This window comes from Acanthochromis polyacanthus, chromosome 12 (genome assembly GCF_021347895.1).
Source record: "Acanthochromis polyacanthus isolate Apoly-LR-REF ecotype Palm Island chromosome 12, KAUST_Apoly_ChrSc, whole genome shotgun sequence".
Lineage (NCBI taxonomy): Eukaryota > Metazoa > Chordata > Actinopteri > Pomacentridae > Acanthochromis > Acanthochromis polyacanthus.
The window spans coordinates 36,856,584-36,878,547 of NC_067124.1; the positions used below are offsets into that span (position 1 = coordinate 36,856,584).

Here is a 21,964-nt window from a genome sequence, read left to right on the forward strand (position 1 = left end):
TCTTCATAATGTTTTACAAAAAGATAGTTCCTTAAATGCGAATATATTCAGAATGGACTCTTTTGCACTAAAACAAAGGCACAATTTGTCGTTATTTTTATGTTATCATGCTCTGGTTTTACTGGTCTGGCCCACTTGAGGTGAAACCGGGCTGAATGTGGACTCAGATGAGTTTGGCACAGCTGCTGGACCTTGAAATTTTCATTTTCCTGTCTAAATGCTTCCACAAACACACACGTCTGTTTGCCAGAAAGCGATAATCAGGTGCATTCATTATAATTCTGCCTCAGCTTGTTCATCGTAGCACCACTGTGTTCGCTAATCGTGTTGAAAGGCGAATTGATGATTAGAAAAGCGTTGTGCAATTGTGCCAGCACATAAATAAAACTGTGAGTTTTCATGGCCAAACTGTTGAACTTTAGTATATTTTTAAAAACTAATTTAACATGTCAAGCTGCACAGTTTCTTTCCTTAATAATTAACAGCTTACACATGATTTAAGACCCAAGAAACCAGTTTATAATGTGACATTTTGCATTTTTTTTGGCATTTGCTTCCACTAAATGCCAACCACCTGAAAGCAGGATGCTTCTCGACCGCAGTGCATCAGTTTGACAGGACTGACTCATTATGCATGAGCTGCAGAAAATGCATTAAATTTGCTTTTTAAACACCAATAACTTCCAATAGTTCATACCACATGGATTGTGGGAAGAAGCAGCATGCGAGTAGCTGACGTGCCGTTGCGGCATGCGAACATCCACAGCTGCTTCTTTAGATGGCGGCGAGATGCAGCGTAACGTCGCCCTGCAGCTGTGGATGCAGCGACGGGAGGAAACCCAACTGTAATTGATGAAAATGTAACTTTTTGTGTCTTCACCGCAGCCGGAAAAACAGCAAATTATCTCTTTGCGTGCTGTTACGAGCACAAGAAGCTTCGATTCCATCTGAATTTGACACGCATTTTGGTTTTGGGGGGGATTCCTGCTGCAGTTTCTTTATCAGAAAGGATTTCCTTGTTCCTCCGGGTGCAGAAAAACCTGCACAGCACTTCCAGAGCAGCAGCAGCAGCAGCAGCAGCAGTGAGCAGTTGGCTTCACATCAAAGCCAAGATCAAAAATCGCAGGTGACACATTCCCCCCCTGCCACCGAAATATGGTGAAGGAGCTGCAGCAGTGGAGCTGATTCATAGCTGCTGTCAGAACATCTCCTCCAAACACCTTCAGCTTAGACTTCAAAGTCACGTCTGGTGAATCCGATGCTAATTGTTTGCTCACGTCGCCTTTGATAATTTCTCTTTTTCAGTCCCGTCTGCAGTTTTTTCCCTCTTTTGTTGTCGTCGAATAATCGCCAAACTCGTGAAGTTTCTCACATTTAGTGTCGCAGTTTGAATTTGAAAAGACGCTTCACACGTGTAGGCCTGAAATATAATTAACCGGAACTGTTTTTACGAAATATTCAAGGGAAATTCTTCCGCTTAGTACAACGTTTGCTTCGTCTATTTTTGAATTCTGATTATTTTCAGCCCTAAATGACGAAGAAAATTCCCTCTGAAAGGCACGTTTCAATCAGCGTTTGTAGATCTTGCAAGCTGCTTTGTAAAATACACGCTAATTGTATTTATTACATTTTCAAATACAGATAAAATGCGTGCATTATTATTATTTATTTTGTAATAAATCAATCACAGTGTGCTTTTTTACACTAGTTTTGATACAATAGAAAACTTAGTGTGGAAATATTTCATAAAGTAACATCTGTATTTGAAATTATTGAGCATAATTAGTATGAATCAGGCATGATTATCACTTAAATTAAAAATACAGAATTAATAATAATGAGCTAGAAATATAAAGTTAGAAGTTATGTAGACATTTAAATATTTTGCACTGACGTTACAGAAAACAAAACCATCCTACATTGTGCGTAATCGTTCTCTCCTGGGTAATAATGTGTTTTCTTATTAACGGTAAGAAAACACATTATTGCATGTGTGTGTGTGTGTTTAGGTGTGTGTGTGTGTGTGTGTGTGTGTGTGTATACAAACACACACGCACTTTTTGTTGTTTGGCTCTCTTGCTTGCGTCTGTACCAAAGTTTAGCTTCCGTCAGAGGAAAGTTGAGGTTTTTTTGTCCGTTTACAGTGTAAAGAACAATAGACTGCTGACGAGGAGTTTTGATGCAGAGTGTGTGTGTGTGTGTGTGTGTGTGTGTGTGTGTGTGTGTGTGTGTGTGTGTGTGTGTGTGTGTGTGTGTGTGTGTGGTCCAGATGCACAAACACACACACACACAATAGTGTCGCGCAAAAAAAATCTTACAAATGACTGGAAAATTGAGCTAAAACCCTAATTTTTGTCTTTCTTTCTATAATTTCTCTAATGAATTTGCATTTTGCACCATTTGGCCTCATTTAGATAAAGTTGTTGGCAAAAGAATGTTAAAAATTACTAAAAAAAGAGATAAACCCCTAATTTTTTTTCTTGTTTCCTATAATTTCTTCATTGTTTTTGCATTTTACACCATTTGGCTTCCCTCTTTCACCACAATGTGATCTGTTTTTTGGCTTTTTTGGTGTGATTTACTGTTCACGCCATGAAAAAGTAAATAAACAAACCTGTTTCCACTGTTTCTTTAAATGCATCATTGCAATAAACATAAAAAGTCAAATTTACTGATTTAGATAAACTTGCAAGCTTCATTCTGATGCTTTAAATCGGCGTCATAATGCATTAACGTAACATTTTGTGTAATTTAAACTCAAATTTCTGCTTTAGTTGATTTAAAATTTCATTCAAGAACAGAAATTGGCTGAATAGCTGCATATTTTTCTCCTTGAGGTCAGGATTTCTTATTATCTTCACACATCTAGACAATTTCAGATGATTAAAACTCAAAAATGTCTTTAGATTATCGAAGAAAAGCTAATTTAGATAACTCAGTGTAATTTGTAAGTTGATTAATTTAACTGTAAGTTCACAAAACTGTAAAAGATCGATGCGTAGACGTCATAGCGTTCATAAGGTTTAAGAATCAAAACGTCCCGTGGAAAGACGTCAGGCTGATTTCGTAATCGTGTGATATAAATGGAAGCTTTATTTATAACTGAGATGAAGGAAAATAATCGATAGATGTGAGTTCTGTGCCGCGGCGTCTCGGTAAACCTGCGTGAGGAAGCGTGGGTGGTGGGACTCTTTTATTTTCTCCGACAAATCAGAATATTTCCATCACTGTACGTCTGCTGTACTCATCACTTAACAACACGTAGTAGAATAAAACAGCCACAGATGCATTTTCAACAAACCGTCTCAATTAAATGTACTAAATGATCTCATTTGGGTGTAAATATGCAGCTGCCGCTCTGTGTGGTTGGTTTCAGACTGTACAGAGCCAGCGCAGCGCAGCGGAAACATAAAAAGCTGAGAGTGTTTTAAAGATGCTTTAGAAACTGGGCTGCGAATGAAGATTATTTCCATCGTGGATCCATCTGTTTGGTCAGAAAATGGTGATAAAATGTCGACGAGTGATGACGAGCAACGCCTCGTTACTTCTACAACCCGACGATATTCCGTTTACTGTCGTAGGCGAGGAAAGAAACCAGAAAATATTCACATTTAAAGTGGAAACGGACTGATACGGGATTTTTGCGGCTGATTTTAGGGAATCATAAATACTTATATCGATATATTGGCCGATATTGTTTACATATATGCTAGAAAATAGTGAAAAATGTTATATATGTTCAGTTTACTGTCATAGAGGAGCAAAGAAACAGAAAATAATCACATTTAAGAAGCTGAAATCAGAGAATTTAATCAATTTACAATTAATCAGTTGATTTTTGCAGTTCTATTGCTGAGCTTATTTATACATTGTGAGCAAGTAAACCTCTAATAATTCAACATTCAGCCATGGCATTGTCAGATTTTTGTATTTAAAGTTGTGATTTTCAAAGTAGAAACTGACCGATACTCTCGATTTTAAGGAACCAGAAATTCCGATACCAATATACTGGCCGATATTTTTTACGTATATGTTAGAAAATAGTGAAAAATGCCAGCGAGTGATGATGACAAATGCCTTATTTTGTCCACAACCCAAAGATATTCAATTTGCTGTTATTAAGGAGGAAAGAAACCAGAAAATATTCACATTTAAGAAGCTGCGATCAGAGAATTCAGACTTTTTTTCTCTTTAAAAAACGACTCACGCTGGAATATCAAAGTAATTGGCAATAACTAATGAACACATTTCTATTTTTTATCATATTTCAGCTACAGTAAAGTTGTAATAACAGCAAAAACACCCACATATTCAGATTAAAGATGGGGTAAGCACTGTTTTATTAGCTCCACTGGATGAAAACTTCGTACTAAACTTTCACTTTTGCACATCAATATGTCTCCATTTTCAGCTATATTATTTTCTGGAATAATTGATGAGTTTTTTGGTCTTTAAAATGTCAGAAAATGGTGAGAAATGTTGAGTAGTGTTTTCAGAAGATGACAAATGTCTCCTTTTGTCCAAAGATGTTCAATTTGCCATCACAGAGGAGGAAGGAAACGAGAAAATATTCACATTTAAGAAGCTGCAATCACTAAATTTGGACAGTTTTTTCATTAATTTTCACTCTAACTGATTAATCGATACAATATTTACTGTTACATCTTATATTTGACAACTAAATTAATGCTAATTTGTTTTTAGCAGCTCCACAATTGAGTGAAATTGGGGATGTTTTTTAGTAGCTTTGCTTTTTCCGTCAACGTTTTCTTCACTGATGCTTCAAAAATGTGCAAAGAAATATGGAATGGAAACACGCTTAATGTGGTGAAGCTAAAATTCTGCTTTTTACAAACTAAACTTTAAAGAAAAATGTCATCATGTCGTGTGACAAAATGGCAACGAAGGGCAAACAGAGTTTCGTGATTTTGCGATGATGTGGGAGAATCTCTCGCTGGTGGAAAACGCGTAAAACTTCCAAAACATTTTGGTCTATATATGGCATTTTGAAGATTTTCAAATACTAAGCTGCAATAGTTATTTAATAATTATCCAAGGCAAGGCAAGGCAAATTTATTTATATAGCACATTTCAACAAGGAGGCGATTCAAAGTGCTTTACAAAGACACTGAGACAGAAGATGACAATTATTATTAAAAGAAAAACAAAATAAAACATTTATGAAATCATTAAAAAAAAGGTCAGAAAAGTAAAACAATCAAAAACAGAAGTCAGAAAACAAGGGCTGTTTAAAATAAGTGTCATAAAATAAGATTTAAAATAACTTAAAATAATTTAATCAAAAGCAGCTGAGAACAGGTACGTCTTCAGAATGGATTTAAATGTGCTGAGAGTTTCAGCTGATCTACAGTTTTCTGGGAGTTTGTTCCATATGGGGCATAGAAGCTGAATGCAGCTTCTCCGTGTTTGGTTTTTACTCTAGGAACTACTAGAAGATCTGATCCAGATGACCTGAGTGGTCTGGGTGGTTCATACTGAGTCAGGAGGTCTCTGATGTATTTTGGTCCTAGACCATTTAAAGCTTTGTAGATCAGCAGCTGGACTTTAAATCTACCCTCTGAGTGACAGGAGGCCAGTGTAAGGACTTTAAAACTGGAGTGATATGATCCTTTTCTTGGTCTTAGTGAGGACTCGAGCAGCAGAGTTTTGAATCTGCTGCAGTTGTTTGAGTGTTTTTTTAGGTAGACCTGTAAAGATACTGTTACAGTAATCAAGCTGACTGAAAATAAATGCATGGACTAGCTTTTCCAGGTCCTGCTGAGACATCAGCCCTTTAATTCTTGAGATATTTTTTAAGTGATTGTAAGCCGACTTTGTAACTGCTTTAATGCGTTTTCCAAAACTGAGTTCTGAGTCCATCACCACACCCAGATTTCTGGCCTGGTCTGCAGTTTTTAACTGTAGAGACTGAAGCTCTAGGCTCACTTTTAATCGCCCTTCCTTGGCTCAAAAAACCATTACCTCAGCTTTGTCTTTATTTAACTGAAGAAAGTTCTGACACAGCCACTCATTTATCTGTTCAATACACTTTCCCAGCAGCTGTATAGGGCCATGGTCATCTGGGGACATTGTAATGTAGATCTGCGTGTCATCTGCATAGCTATGGTAACTTACATTATTGTTTTTAATAATCTGAGCCAGTGGGAACATATAGATGTTAAACAGAAGAGGCCCCAGAATGGAACCTTGGGGAACTCCACATGTAATTACTGTCTGCTCAGACGTGAAGTTACATATAGACACAAAGTAATTCCTATTCTTTAGGTAAGATTTGAACCAGTTGAGTACTGTGCTGGATAGTCCCACCCAGTTCTCCAGTCGGTTAAGTAGTATATTGTGGTCAACTGTGTCAAACGCAGGACTCAGATCCAGCAGGACTAGGACCGACATCCTGCCGCTGTCTGTATTTAAGCGGATGCCATTAATTACCTTAATAAGAGCCGTCTCAGTGCTGTGGTGCTGTCGAAAACCTGACTGAAAAACACTGAAGCTGTTACTTTTTATTAGGTAATTGTTTAGCTGTTGAAAAACTGCTTTTTCAAGATATTGGCCTGTAATTAAACAGTTGTCAACTGTTATATTAGTCTCAGCTGTTTTGATAACTGAATAATCGGTTTTGAATAATTTTTTAAAGAAAAACACTGTAAATTCTCTGATTTTAGCTTCTTAAATGGGGATATTTCCTGGTTTCTTTCCTCCTTTCTGACAGTAAACGGAATATTTTCGAGTTTTAGATAAAATAAGACGTTTGTCGTCATCACTGATCGACATTTGTCACCATTTTCTCACATTTTATTGACTAGACAACAAATTAGTTAATCAATAAAGCCTTCCAAAGAGTAGTCACCTATAAAAACAATCATTAGTTGCAGCCCTGTTCAGGATAAGTGAGTGAGTTTTAAAACCGAAAGTATTTGCGGCGCTGCGAAAATGAATCAGTACTTTCCTGCATTCCGTTGCAAGAATTTAGAGAGAATTGCTGGCCGGATGCTGACGAAGATGTGTGTTACTAGTTCAGATTTTGTCATTTCTACGAGAGTAGAATGAGAGTAAGTTATGTTGTGTGGACGCCAGAAAGTAAAATAAATCCTCTTTTTATGGGTTATTAGTTAGCATTGTGCACATAAACAGACAATATCTAAGGAGAAAATGGCAAAAATCTGTATTAGTTTTCAGTCATTTCCTACACTTTGTTAACCTCCAAGACTCAATCACCTCTTCTGCTGTTACTGAAAAAGCCTGTAATGGAGGAATAAAGGCGGTTTGGAGTTTTATCTCTGAGAACATGCATGCACACAGCAGGAGATGCAGGGTTTGATCGCTGCAGGCCTGCGGCTGCAGATAACGCCTCGAGATAAAAAAAAAAAAGCCTGGTGACTGCTGCTGTTTGCAGACGATTCCTCAGTTTATCTGTCAGACTCTTGGAGGATTTTCTGCTTGGTAGCGGTGCAAAATAGTTCAATTTGCGCCGCTGAGTTGGTCTGAGAGTTATCAGATTTGCCGGGTGGAAAGTCGTTGGAGGGGTGAAGTGTGTGATTTGTGTGTGTGTGTGTGTGTGTGTGTGTGTGTGTGTGTGTGTGTGTGTGTGTGTGTGTGTGTGTGTGTGTGTGTGTGTGTGTGTGCGATTGCATGCGTGAACAGTGAAAGGTTGTGGGTCACGGTGGATTTCCTGTTGTTTGAGGTTGACAATCAGAACTGAAATAGCAAAAAAGAAAAAGAAAAAAAGCTGAGACCACTGATGTTCTCTCTCTTTGCCGGTCCTGCACGCTGGCACAAACTTTTAAAAGACACACACTGCAAAGCAGTGTGTATCTGCAGGGAAGTCACACCTTCATGCTGAAGTTTAAAACCAAAGTAAACCAGTAAAAACTTCAGTATTGCTGCATTTTGTTAAGTGTCACCTGTTGAGAAAAAGACTCTAATGTAATAAATGAAGGCAGTTTAATGTTTTGTCTCTAAAAACCTGCATAGAAACACCAGAAATGATTATTTCAGCTGTTAAAACCAGAGTAAACCGGTATAAACTTCAGTGTCTATGCATTTTGTGAACTGTCACCCGTTCTGCAGTTCTAGAAGAAGACGCTAATGAAAGAAATAAAGCCAATGGAGTGTTTTTATCTCTAAAAACCTGCATGGAAACACCAGAAATGTTTATTGAAGCTATTAAAACTAGAGTATACCAGTATAAATTGAAGTATTTCTGCATTTTATAAACTGGTAACCTGTTGTAATGATTCAAAAAATGACACTAATGGAAGAAATAAAGCTGATGTTTTTATCTCTAAAAACCTGCATAAAAAACACCAGAAATGTTTATTTTGACTCCCAACAAATAGAGTAAACCAGTATAAACTTCAGTGTCTATGCATTTTCTACGCTTTATTAACTTACTAGCCCCAATTACTTGTTCTAAAGTATCAGAAAAAGCCTCTAAAGGAAGAAATAAAGGAGCTGTGGTGTTTTTACATCTGAAAATTTGCATGCTCACAATAGTTTACCTGCAGTGCTGCACAATATTAGCAACAGCTGATGTTGTTTTCAGAATAGAATAGAAAAGAGCATAATAAATTTGCTTTATTGTCAACTAAATTTCCCGCGTCGTCTCTAAAAAACAATGCATTTGCAGTTACACAAACACACACACAGATATAGTGTACATCCATCCACATAAATAATAAAAAACAAACAATAAAAACATCACGAAAAGCCAGCAGAATCACGGTAATATGGAAAAGATTTTCTATGAATATTGTTTGTCAAGTTATTGTGAGGTGTTTGCACATAGTTAATAATGAGAAACTTTATTTCTGTGTCGTGTTTAAAAACCGGAGTTACAAGAACATTAAAATGGACAAAATATTAGATAAAACCTTAAAAGAAGACAGAAAGTATAGATGCAAGCTTAAAAAGAGCAGTAAATTGTCAGGTATCTTCTATTAGGCCCTTGTTATTTTCTGAATCTGAATTATATCTTTATTTTTACCCTCATTGTGATTTTTGTAATTATTATCTGTAATTAGCTGCTGTAACACTTAAATTTCAACAGTGAGGGATCAGTAAAGCTTATCTTATTAAATAATGGTGTTTTTAAAGCTGTTCTCACACTTTGGTTGGAACAAATAGTGAAAGTCTGGACTGTGGGATGTTGAACAGCCTCTAGTTTCCAGATCTGAGGGGCCGAGGTGCGCAATCAGGTGTCAAAAGTTCAGAGATGAATCTCGAACTGAATTCTGTGATGAATAGGAAACTGCTGTAATTCTGTGAGATGTGAGGTTATGTTTCCTCTGAACCCAGTCTTTGTAAGGCGTCTTATTTCAGTAGTTTTGGCAGTATTAGTATTTGTAGTCTTGTAATGTTTTCCAAAGTCTTGCAATGCTTCTGAAGTTTTCAAACTGTGATTTCACATCTGTGATGTGAAATCTTGTGGCGATGCAGAGGTGGCGGCAGGTTTTTTCTGTGATTTTTTTCGTCTGGAGAACAGAACTTTTAAGTCTGTTGCACCAGCATGTTTTATTTTTCACAGTACGTTACAATAGATTTGACCTTTTGGCCAAAAACTGCAGCTGCTTAGGTTTGCATATTGTAGTTAACAAATACAAATACTGCTGTTTTTGGGGCTAAAATAATAGAAAAATACCAAAGCAGGGAGACATATTTTTCGTCCTTCTTATTTACACTCTTGTTTAATGTTGCACATACAGCCATAAAGCATCTATAAACACATCTAAATCAGCTCAAAACTACATTTTAACCCGTTACGCTTCAGTGTCCCGCCCGCGGTACACTTTGAGATCTGCATAAGCAATTTGCTAAATGTCTGAAACTGCAAACGTGATTATACAAACACTATACACCGATGGAAAGCTTAGATTCTCATGAATCTGCCGGTATAAACCACTTTCAGATGCGATTACCACAGCGGGTGAGAAAAACACATTTGTCCGACAAACAACGAATATCCATCCATCCGTTCTCTATACACGGCGGTTTGTGACACAGCGCGACTCACATTTCCGGGTTCATTATTACACACAGATGAAAATATTCCACAAAAAACGGCCATAATCCAACCTTGGACATCCAGACGACACAAGCCAGTAACATATTTTGTCCAAAACATGTCCTGAAGTCGGTATAAAATCCACGAATAAGTCGTTTTCGAGGAAATGCACCTCGCGATGCCCGTCCAATATTCCCTGTATTTCTCGTCATATTTTTATTTACAAATAGAATATTAGCGATTTTTTGTACTGAAAACGGCTGGAATTGACTGCAGCTTAAAGGGCTACAATACTGCTGCCGTGTATAGCTGCACAACGTTGGGGGGAAAATAGCTAATATTGCAAGAAATTGTTCAATTTCCTTTTGGAAAAGTGCAATATTTTCTCTGTTTGGAAAGAGTTAATCACTCAAGAATGATTGAGGTGATTTTATAAGGAAGTGCATCTGTGTCAGATTTAAAGCAGATTTTAAAAAAGCTTTCTAATGTGGTGCAACACAGGTGACGGAATCGAAATTGTCTTTTCAGATCTGGCTTCACACTCGTCATTCTGAGCTTTTAATGGTCAAGGTGCAAGACAAAGTTGACATCATCTAATGTAGCTAAAGTATTTATGTAAAACTCATTTCCTTTTGTCACAAAATCTTTTTTTTTTTAGTGTTGTTTGCTCATTTTGTTGTGCACATGTGGAACCAGCAGGTCAAGAAACTCTATTTGTCTTTAAATAAAGTTAAAATAAACTCATGAGACCTTAAATCCTGCAGCAGGACAGACTTTTCTTGCAGGTTAGTTCTGTCATAAAAGCAGCAAACTTCACACAGCAATGTCAGTGATGAAACATAAACCAAATCTTCCTTTTTGGAGTGTTTCTAGCTCATTTTTCTGTGCATATGTGGAGTCTGCAGGTCAACAAACTGTGGGTCTTTTAAATAAAGTAAAAATAAAATCAGGAGGTCTTAAATTCTGCAGACTTTCTTGCAGGTTAGTTCTGGAAAAACACCTAATCTGCATGCAGCAAACTTTACACTGCAGTATCAGCGATGAAATATCAACCAAATCTTCCTTTTTAAGTCTTTTCTTCCTTTCTTCTTTCTTTTTGCTGTGCATATATGTGCAAAATGCAGGTCAACAAACTCTATTTGTCTTTAAATATAGTGCAAATAAACTGATGAGGCCTTAAATTCTGCAGGAAGACAGACTTTTCTTGCAGGTTAGTTATGGAAAAATACCTCATCTGCATGCAGCAAACATCACATTTCAGTATCAGTGGTGAAATATGAACCACATCTTCCCTTTATAAAGTGTTTTTCTTCCCTTCTGCATTCTTTTTGCTGTGCATATGTGCAGCATGCAGGTCAACAAACTCTATATGTCTTTAAATAAAGTTAAAATAAACTCATGAGACCTTAAATTCTGCAGGAAGATAGAGTTTTCTTGTAGGCTAGTTATGGAAAAACCGCCTAATCTGCATGCAGCAAATGTCACATTTCAGTATCAGTGGTGAAATTTCAACCAAATCTTCCTTTTTTTTAAAAAGTGTTTCTCACCCGTTAAGCACACATTTTTCTGTGCACATGCAGAGACGGCACCTCAACAAACTCTACATGTCTTTAAATACAGTTGAACATTAGATTACACTACTTTAAATATAATTAAAATACTCTCAGTGCATCTGAGAAACTTTAAATCAGGCTGCAAGAGGAGACATCTCTTGCAGGTTAGTGACGGGGAAAAAAAAGCAGCAAACTTCACACTGATAACAAGTCTAAGAAATCCTCCAAGTGCGACTTCCAGTGTCGCTATCTGCACTGGTGAGATCTTCTAAATCCTTATCACGGTCAATCTTGAGGTTAATCAGTCGCCGCCATTAACATCAGCTGTGATTTTATCAGCTGTGTGGTTCATTTTTCACGCTTGTGTATTTATTTCACCTCAGGTCGTCCTCAGAAAAGCCTTCAAGTGATCCCTGTGGCACACGCTGACACACTAACACACACTTTGACAGACAATCTGACACAGTTATGCACGGAAATACTACTGTACTCGAACGCACCGTCGGCTTGCAGAACGGCAGTCGGTGCGTTTGTGGAAGGAAGACGGGACTAGATGACAGAATGGCTCGCTTGGTGCCATTCGTGCTTCCTGGGTGCTGCAAAACAAACATGAACATGTGTCAGGTGTGAGTTTGAAGCCCCGCATCGGCTTGTTTTTCCCAGACAGGTCTTCAGATGACAGTTTTTTTGGTGCTTTTGTGAATCAAATGGCGACAAAAAATGCAGATGTGTGAGAGTCTTTAGAGTTCAGGGGGACGGTGGGGGAAGGTGAGAGGGGGATGGCCGTTACTGGCAGTGATGGAGGAGAAGAGAGAGCATTACTGGCAGCGATGTCCTTTATGAGCGAGACAGAGAAGGATTCACAAAGACAGAAGAGACATGAAAGAGGGACAGTCAGAGCGAAAGAGAAGCCAGGCAACCACTTGAAAGGACTCTGAGGTTGACACCTTAACACTCACCGCCTTTCTCCATCTGAAAATATTCCATGTCCTCAGAAGTCTTCTATAGCATTTGATGTCGCTTTTCTTGATTGTTATTAAGGCAGCAGGAAAATACCTTTGGTTTGGCCTGGTCACACGGCAACTGACGGATGTCTGAGGGGGGAAAGTACAGCAGAAGACTCACTGTGGGAATCATGAAAATGTGCAGAATGCCACAAAAATATGACACCAGTTGGCATGTTTGACTTATGCAGCATCAAACAGACTAACTCGTATCACATTTGCAATGATTTACAGATTATATATGTGGTCGATTAATCGATTTAAGTAATTTTTTAATGAAAAAAGTCTCTAAATGCAACTTCTTAAATGTGAATATTTCAATTTTTTCCTTTTTTATGACAGCAAACTTGATGTTTTTGTCGACAAAACGTCCCGAGTTCCACCAATATTTTTCACCATTTTCTGACATTTTATAGAACAAACAACGAATCGATTAGTAGGTTTGAGTAGATGAAGCCTAAAATCTATCAGTAAAGGCTCTATTTTTTTGGTGATTTTATTCTGATACGATGCAAGAAAACTGTATTTTCACCTCTTGTCTTCTCTTGTCTTCACTCTTCTAGCGTTTTATAAACCAAACAACTAATCAGTTAATCAGTTTGCGTAGTTGAAACCTAAAATCTAGCAATAAAAGCTTTATTTTTCTTGTAATATTGTCCTTACATGGTGCTTGGTTTGAAGAAAACTGTATTTTCCAGTAGCTTGGCGGCTGTTTACTGCATGTTTAAGTGAATTATTGACATGCACAGTGTGTAGTGTGCGTTTATTTGTGGATTATCTTCAGAGAGCAGAAGCAACAGAAGGCCCCAAAATCAGAAAATACAAAAATGCAACTATTATAATAACATTTTATTGCTGCTGGAGGTGCAGTGATTATTTGATGCATTCAGTTTTTTCGCCAGTTGGTCTGAGTAATTTTTTAATTCAAACGGTCTAATTTCTTTGATTGTGGCTTCTTAAATGTGAATATTTCTCATTTTTTTCTTCCTTTATGACAGTAAACTGAATATCTTTGGACAACGCAAGGCATTCGCCATCTTTGAAGAACACTAATCAACATTTTTTATAATTTTCTGACTTTTTATAAACCAAATTAAATAGACAACAATAAAAATAATCATTGGCCCCCACATAAGCTGTTTGCTATAAATTCATATATATACGTTTTATCTTTTTACATAGATTTTCTTTGATATTAATCATGGACTCATGTCATTTTATTGCAATTATGTGTGTTTATGAGCATGTGTGTGATATTATTTCTACAATATATGCATGTAATTCATCTGCATCTGGTCTGATTATTCAGCTGCTGCATGAAGAGCAGTTAAAATACACAAAAACCCAATATCACCGCATTCTCTGATAATTGTAAACGTACCTTATGCCTTCCACGTTGACGTTGGGCTCTGCTGTTGTGCGTCTGTTTGTGTGGAAAACAGAGAAAAGAAAAGCTCTGCATTTGAAAATGTTAATGTGTCTTCTTGTCCCCGTGTGTTCCTGCAGCCCAGATTGAAGTTATCCCCTGTAAGATCTGCGGTGATAAGTCCTCTGGAGTCCACTATGGAGTCATCACCTGTGAGGGCTGCAAGGTGAGACACAGCAAACAAACAAACACACTCACAAACAAACAAACATGACACTGCTTTTAGCTTGGCACTGCATAAAGGCTGGAATTAGCAAAAAAAGTTGTTGGATGGGCCTAAAGGTGAGTTAAAAAAATCCATTTTGTCTTGCTTGTTTAATCTCCTGAACTCTAAAACCCCCAAATTACCCCATTTGTCAACCAGAAACCCTAAAGACTGCAAGACTTTCCGCTTTCCCACAGCACATGAATGTATCATGTGCTGCATGTGGCTCAATGCGGAAAATTTAACAAATCTTAGTTTAAATTTGTGATATTTATTCTCTATGTCTCACTGAAAAAATACAAAAAAACAAACACCGGAATCTGCATAAAACAAAAAATAAATAAAAACTGATAAGCCATGATTCACTCAGCTGCAACCAACAGTCACATGAGAAAATGTTGAGATTTTTCAGTTGAACTGCAGGCAGTGTTTCCACAGAGAGACTGAGAGGAAAAACAATTCTACTGGATCAATAAAATAAAAGCAGCATGACTAAAAAAACAGAGAACTGAGGAGTTGCTGGAAGACACATCCAGCATGGTGAAACATCTTTCTACAGCTAATGAGCAGAGTAGAGAGTAAAAAGTGAAGTTAGTGGAGGTTGTAAATAAGTAAAAGGTTAAATATCTATAGTATGTAGAATCACCTCTTTCCCAGTGTGGGTAACACCTGTAGACACTTGGAAAAAATTGAACATGTTGCTTCCAGGTTTTTGAAGTTTTTATAAAACAAAGAAATTCAATATTTTTCCTCCCACAGTGAGGAAAATGTGACAGAACAAAAAAAGTCCCGAAACTGATGGAGTTCAGAGAGTTTATGGAGTGTCATTAAAGTGTAAAAGGGATGCATTATGATTTTATACAGGTTAGACACTTATATTGGATATGTTGAGGTAATTTAGAAATAGTTTGTTTTTCAGTTGTCCCACTTCAGAAACATCACGTTTTATCCAAATTGTCCTGCATTTATGTACAAACACTTCATCTGACTCTGCTAATGTTACCTTTTTAAATCCTGTGCTTATTTCCTGCTCTTTTTAACGCCTCCTTTAGGGATTTTTCCGTCGCAGCCAGCTGCCAACGGTCTCCTACTCCTGCTCCAGGCAAAGCAACTGTCAGATCGACCGAGCGAGTCGCAACCGCTGCCAACACTGTCGCCTGCAGAAGTGTCTGGCTCAGGGCATGAGCAGAGATGGTGAGAAACCGACACACCTAGACAAGAAAATCCGTTTTATTTTGCATTCTGTTGCTTATTCCTGCTTTCCTTTCCTATTCTTCCCAGCGGTGAAGTTCGGTCGGATGTCTAAACGTCAGCGGGACTCTCTGATCGCTGAGGTGGAGCGACACCGACAGCAGCAGCAGCAGCAGCAGCAGCAGCTGCAGGGAGACGTCCAGTCGGTGTTGTCTTTCCCCACCAAGAACCGGCAGGACCGCTCCCCCCAGCTGCTCCAGCCCATGCCCTCGGCCTACCCCTACGCCGGAGACGCCGAGCTGCTGCCGTACACCACAGAGGTCCATCCCTACCTGGTCTGCTCCCCCACCGACTCACAGGTGTCTGGGATGATCTACCGGAGCTCCGGTGTCTCTCCAACTTCCAGATCCCAGAGCAGGGGGGACAACGGTGGACATCCTGATATCAGAGGTGAGACACACACTTTTCTTCTTCATCCCTATCATGAATCATAATCTTGATTTAGAGAGCACTTTTTAAAAAAAAGTTAGTAACAAAGTGCTTCAGTAGGCAGCAAAATTAAACAGACAAGTAATGAGGTCACATTTAAATTTTCAATAGACAGACCAATGCAGTGGTCAGAAAGGTAAAAACATGATTAACAGACCTAAAAGACAGGTAAAAGAAATATAAAACACAGTTCAAACAGGTTGAAACTTAATGGGAGTCACTTTAAAGAGACTAAAACTTACTAGAAGCCACTGTAAACTGACTCTAACGTACTGGGAACCAGTGTAGAAAGGTAAAAACATACTGGGAGTTTCCATAAAGAAGCTATAACACACTGTTAGCCACTGTAACGTGGCTGTAGCATAATGGAAGCCAGCGTAAAGATACTGAAACATACTGTGAACCAATTTAAAGAGGCTGAAATGTGGTGGGAGACAGTGAAAACAGACTGAAACAAAGAAAGTGTAAAGAAACTAGGAGCCGACATAGAACATAGTGGGAACCAGTTTAAACAGGCTGGAACTTACTGGGTGTTAGCATAAAGAAGCCAAAATATACTGTTAGCCAGTGTAATGTGGCTGTAACATACTGGGAGCCAATGTGTAAAGGGTTAAACATACTGGAAGCATCTGTAAAGTGGCTGAAACATATTGGGAACCAGTATAGAAAGCTGAAACACACTGGGAGCTAATGTAAAGAGGTTGAAACAGACTGAGAACTTGCTTAAAGAGGCTAAAGCATACTGGAAACTAGCCTACAGAAGCTGAAACATGTTGTTAGCCTCTGTAAAGTGGACGAAACATACAGGGAGAAAGTGTAAAAAGATGAAATATGCAAACAAACTAACAAATGGCTGTTATAGTAATGCAGTCGTGATGAGATAAATCTTGTAAAATGATCCTTGTGTCTTCAAATGTTGAATAGAGGATGTTTTTGAAGTATTTCTAAGAAGTTAAAAAAATAGTGCAATCTTTGTGTTGCAGCGATCAAAACGTGCATTACTTTATAGCCAGATGTTGAGAATCTTTGCAACAGGCTTGATTTGACTTAAAAGGATCAATTTTTTCTTGTGCTGTGACCCATTAGCAGTTTATTCTGATGAAAGGAGGATGTAACACTCAGGTACAGCTGTGTGTCATCAGCATAAACTGAAAAGAGATGCTATGTTTAAGGAAGAACAAGCAGAAAGCATAAATAGAAAAAATAAAAGTGGCTCCAAAATCGAACCCTGTGGTACACCATGTCAAACATAAGGATACATGGCTGTTCATAGAGACTCCTATAAGACATATATGATGAAAACCAGCAGACTGTTGCATCAGATCAACTTGCACTTGTTTGTTGTTTTTCCTTGTTTCTTATTTGTCTATTTTCATAGGATTCGACTCCAGGCAGCCGACTCACGATCTGATGGCGATTCATCCCTACAACCCTCTGGAGGATCCTTACAGCCTCTATCCTCACTCTCTGCGAAACATAGGTGAGCAAACTGCACAAAGACATAAAAAATGACCAAGGATTGATGTTTATATTCTTAATATTATTCTGCTTTTTCCTCAGACGAGCTGTGTGCCAACATCGTACGCTCCCACAGAGAAACCAGCCAGTACCGGGTGGAGGAGCTTCATGCTCTCAGATGGAAACTGTTTAACCGAGAGGAGATCCAGGCCTACCAGAGCAAAGTATGCCAACCAGCCCTCTGCTTCCTCCTCCTCTTGTTTTACTTCTCAGGCTTCCTCTCGCATGCAACCCTACCGAGACAGTCTCAAAACAAAACATGCCATTTCACATGGCCTGAGGCTACCTTTGGTTGATGAATCAAACAGAAAACTGAGAAAACTTGGTTGTTCAATTTCCCCCTCCTCTTCTCTCTTTGATCACCAGTGTGATCAAAGAGAGAAGAGGAGGGTAAATAAAGCGATAAGACACTGAAACCTGAGCAGCAGCTTGAATGGTCGGGACAGTGAGGATCAGTTCGTGTGGGATGACTGAGATGTTTTGCCCTTTGTGATTTATTTTAGCTTCATAGTGCACAACAGAAGTGAGTACAGCCCTTTGTGACATCCCTTAAATGTCAGATGATTCAAAACGGCACCACCTCTCCAGAAATGCGTCACTTTTAAGTTGAACAGTGGCGTATTTGCTTTGATGTCAAATTACAAACACAACAGTTTGGAATTTACAATTTTAAAATTACAGCCTCCACAGTAGGAAGTCAATGAAACAAAAGTCAGTACTTCTTTCATCAATGATTCTTATTACATGGGAGTTAGGGTTATTTCTGCAGAGATGTTCTCACATTCTTCAGAGACTAGTTTTTTTCAGCAGCTTTTTCCTTGAAGGATTGTGTTGCTTTAACTTTCTCTTTAAAATACCACAATGTTAGCTCAAGTCAGACCACATGCTTGTCATCTCTATTCACTATTCCTCTTAGAAACTCCTGATTTCTATTGAGAAGCCCTGTGAAAAATCTGAAGCAGCTGCTGTCTGTTTTTCCACGTTTAGATTGTGAAAGTAGTTCACTGTTTATGGAGTCATTTTAGGAGGACGACCACTGCAGCCCTGATTAGTGGTACTATGGATCCTTCTATACCTCCTGATTACTGCTGTAACTGTGTCTCCACTGATTTTAGTCGATCTTACGGGATCCTTTTCCATCTTTGTGGAGTCTCACAATGACATTTTTCAGTTCCTGTGTACAATTCTTCTCCACATGGAGCCATGATACAGATATAGATGCAGCTCTTAAGTCCGAAACTGAGAAGTTTCTGCTGTTTGCAACTCGTTTTAGAACCATGTTGCACTTAATTTGTACTTTGGCGCCTGAATTTTCAATATATTCATCCTAAAGCATGATATTAAGTGTGGGGTCACTTAGAAATGTCCTTATTTTTGAAAGAAAAGCATTTTTTTTCATTGAAAATAGCATTAAATTCACAGTGTAGACATTGTTAATGTGGTAAATGACTATTCTAGCTGGAAACAGCTGATGTTTAGTGGAATATCTCCATAGGGGTACAGAGGAACATTTCCAGCAACCATCACTCCTGTGTTCTAATGCTACATTGTGTTAGCTAATGGTGTTGAAAGGCTCATTGATGATTAATGTATTGTGGAAATGGTAATTAGGTTTGCTAATTGTGTTAAAAGGCTCATTGATGATTAGAAAACCCTTGTGCAGTTATGTTAGCACATGAATGAAAGTGTGAGTTTTCTTGGATAACATGAAATTGCCTGGTTGACCCCAAACTTCAACAGTAGCGTTTTACTGTATGTTACAAAAGGAGATCTGTTCGCATAAACAGCTTCTAATCTTGTACCTCTTCTCCCTTTTGCTCTTGTTTGCAGTCGGTGGATGAGATGTGGCAGCACTGTGCCATCCGACTGACCGAAGCCGTCCAGTATGTGGTGGAGTTTGCGAAACACATCCCAGGTTTCCGGATGCTGAGCCAGAACGACCAGATCGCCCTCCTAAAGACCGGTGACTTTCCCTTCCCTTTGAAACGTGAGCTTTATCCACAACTAAAACGTTTGCTCTTCTGTTTCTAATCCATTTTTCTTACCTTCAAGGCTCCATGGAGGTAGTTCTTGTCCGGATGAGTCGCTTCTTCAACACGGAGAACAACACTGTGTTCTTCGATGGGAAATTTGCTGGAACTGAAGTCTTCAAGTCTTTGGGTGGGTATTTCAGTAAAGGGGTGAAACCATTTGTGAACAACCTCACTGCACGTCTACGACGACTTATCAGCTCTCTGTGGTTCTTTTTTGTCGCAGCGTGTGGAGATTTAATCACGGCGGTGTTCGACTTCGCTCATGGAATGTGTGCTCTGAAGCTGACTGAGCAGCAGATCGCTCTGTTCAGCGCTCTGGTGCTGATTAATGCAGGTAAGATCAACTCACACACTTTATTCTTCGCTTTATTCACGTTACAATGAAGTGGGAGGATGCTGACATTCAGTGGGGACGGTTAAAACAGGAGGTAAACATGCCCTGGCTTCAATTATTCGGTTTTATTTACATTTTGGAACCTGACTTGTCTTTATTTGTCCTTCAGGATTCACCTAGCATTTAGTTTTGTGAAGATTAGATCGTCTTTCAACCGATAAGTTCACACTTTGACCATATAGTTTGTTGCATTTTGACCAAATTTTTCTGACAAAATCATGTTTTTGTCTCTAAATATCAGATTTTTTCATCTGTTCCATCACATCTGTGGTTTTCTTTATTCATTCATTTAGGCATTTATTAATATACACACAATAAACACACACATAACAGTAATTTTTCCACATTTCACCTCAAATATTGGTCCAAAAACATCACACAGACACAGTTTGGGACAAAAATCACCAAATCTTCAGATTGCGCCTTCTTAAATGTGAACATTATCTGGTTTCTTTTGTCCTCGCGTTTATAATTAATCAGTTGCAGCGTTTTAACAGTATAAATTATGATTATGTGTCACACAATAGGAAGTGGCTTCTCTACAAAATTTCAATTTAAACGGATTTTCTGGATTAAACCGCCGCGATTAATCGATTAATCAATGAGTTGTTGGCAATTAAATTACCAAAACTAAACAATTTGATCAACTCATTAATGATTAAAAGTTTTTTTTAATGAAAAATACACTAAATTCTTTTACAGCAGCTTCTTAAGTGTGAATATTTTCCTCCTTTATGACAGTAAATTCAATAGTTGTGGACAAAACAAGACCATTTTCAGCATCACTGATCAGTATTTTTATTTTTTTACCATCTAACAACTAATTGAGAGATTAATTGTTGATAAAAATGATTGATGAAGTAGTTGCCGCCCTATAATATAGATCATTCATGAGATTTTTTTCTATTTGGTTAATAAAATTGACATACATACACATTAAAATGATTAAATATATATTTTATTATGTACATTTCACCTGTGACACAATTTGTCGTTTAAGAAAACAATCTACAAATGAATTGTCAATGAAAATAAAATAATATTGTTATTATGAAGCGAAGTGAGAGAGAGAGGCATGTTTATTTTAACTTTACCTTGTTTTTTTTGTGTTTTTTAGTCGAGTTAGTATAATAGAAGATCAAAACGGTTAAATAAACTGTATTAAAAAAATGATTTAGGTTAACTTCAGCTCTTATATACACCTTCATCTCTGCTTTTGCATCAGTAATATTTTACCTTTATTATCACAGCTCTCATATTTAGTTAATGGAGGTGCAACAATTAAACAATTATAATGATAACTGGTTAATCAGTTAGAGTATTTTGAAAAGAAAAAGTCTGAATTCTGTGATTGCAGCTTCTTAAATGTGAATATTTTCTGGTTTCTTTCCTCCTCTATGACAGTAAACTGAATATCTTTGGACAAAGCAAGACAATTTTTTTTTTTTAGCATTTTCTGACATTTTTAGACAAAACAACTCATTAATTAATCAAAATTGAAAACTAGTCAACGGATAATGGATTAGTTACAGCCCTAGTTAGAAAACAATGTAACTATTAAAGGGTGGAGGGAGGGAGAGGTGTTTATTACCATCTTGGTTTGACTTTATTGTAATTTTATTGCAAGTTGCTACAAAAAGGGATTACAACAAAAGTAAACAGCATTAAAAAGCTAAGCGTCAACTATTTTGATAAGTGATTAATCAGTTTAAGTCATTTTATATAAGAAAAACTGTCTAAATTCTGTGATTTCAGCTTCTTAACTGTGAATATTTTCTGGTTTATTTTGTCCTCTATGACAATAAACTGAATATCTTTGGAGAAAACAAGACATTTGCAGAACAAAGCTGAAGATGACAGGCAAAATAAAAGGATATATAGCTAAGTGATTAATGGAGAAGATAACCGACAGATTAATCAGCAAAATAAACTTTTTTTTTATGTGCAGACCGTCCATGTCTGGAGGACAAAGGCAGAGTTCAACGAGTGCAGAGAAGCGTTGAGTTTGGACTCACACATATTCTACACCGAGACAACCAGGAGAGTCTGATGCACAAGGTACACGTTTCCCCATTTTCATTACTTTTTCTGTGAGCATCCTCATGTTTTCCTCGTCTGACAGTGTGTGTC

At 37.8% G+C, this 21,964-nt stretch overlaps 1 protein-coding gene across 3 annotated transcripts in view; it reads left to right on the top strand.

Annotated features, from left to right (window-relative positions):
- rorc (RAR-related orphan receptor C) overlaps nucleotides 1-21,964 on the top strand; it is a 42,540-nt gene that overhangs the window by 17,613 nt on the left and 2,963 nt on the right. For all 3 annotated transcript variants that reach the window (XM_022196013.2, XM_022196012.2, XM_051956322.1), the window contains 9 exons: nucleotides 14,085-14,170; nucleotides 15,262-15,403; nucleotides 15,491-15,850; nucleotides 17,268-17,369; nucleotides 17,450-17,571; nucleotides 19,238-19,370; nucleotides 19,460-19,567; nucleotides 19,664-19,774; nucleotides 21,783-21,892. In XM_022196013.2, the coding sequence (XP_022051705.1) occupies nucleotides 14,085-14,170; nucleotides 15,262-15,403; nucleotides 15,491-15,850; nucleotides 17,268-17,369; nucleotides 17,450-17,571; nucleotides 19,238-19,370; nucleotides 19,460-19,567; nucleotides 19,664-19,774; nucleotides 21,783-21,892 (1,274 nt within the window). The remainder of the gene's footprint in view (nucleotides 1-14,084; nucleotides 14,171-15,261; nucleotides 15,404-15,490; nucleotides 15,851-17,267; nucleotides 17,370-17,449; nucleotides 17,572-19,237; nucleotides 19,371-19,459; nucleotides 19,568-19,663; nucleotides 19,775-21,782; nucleotides 21,893-21,964) is intronic.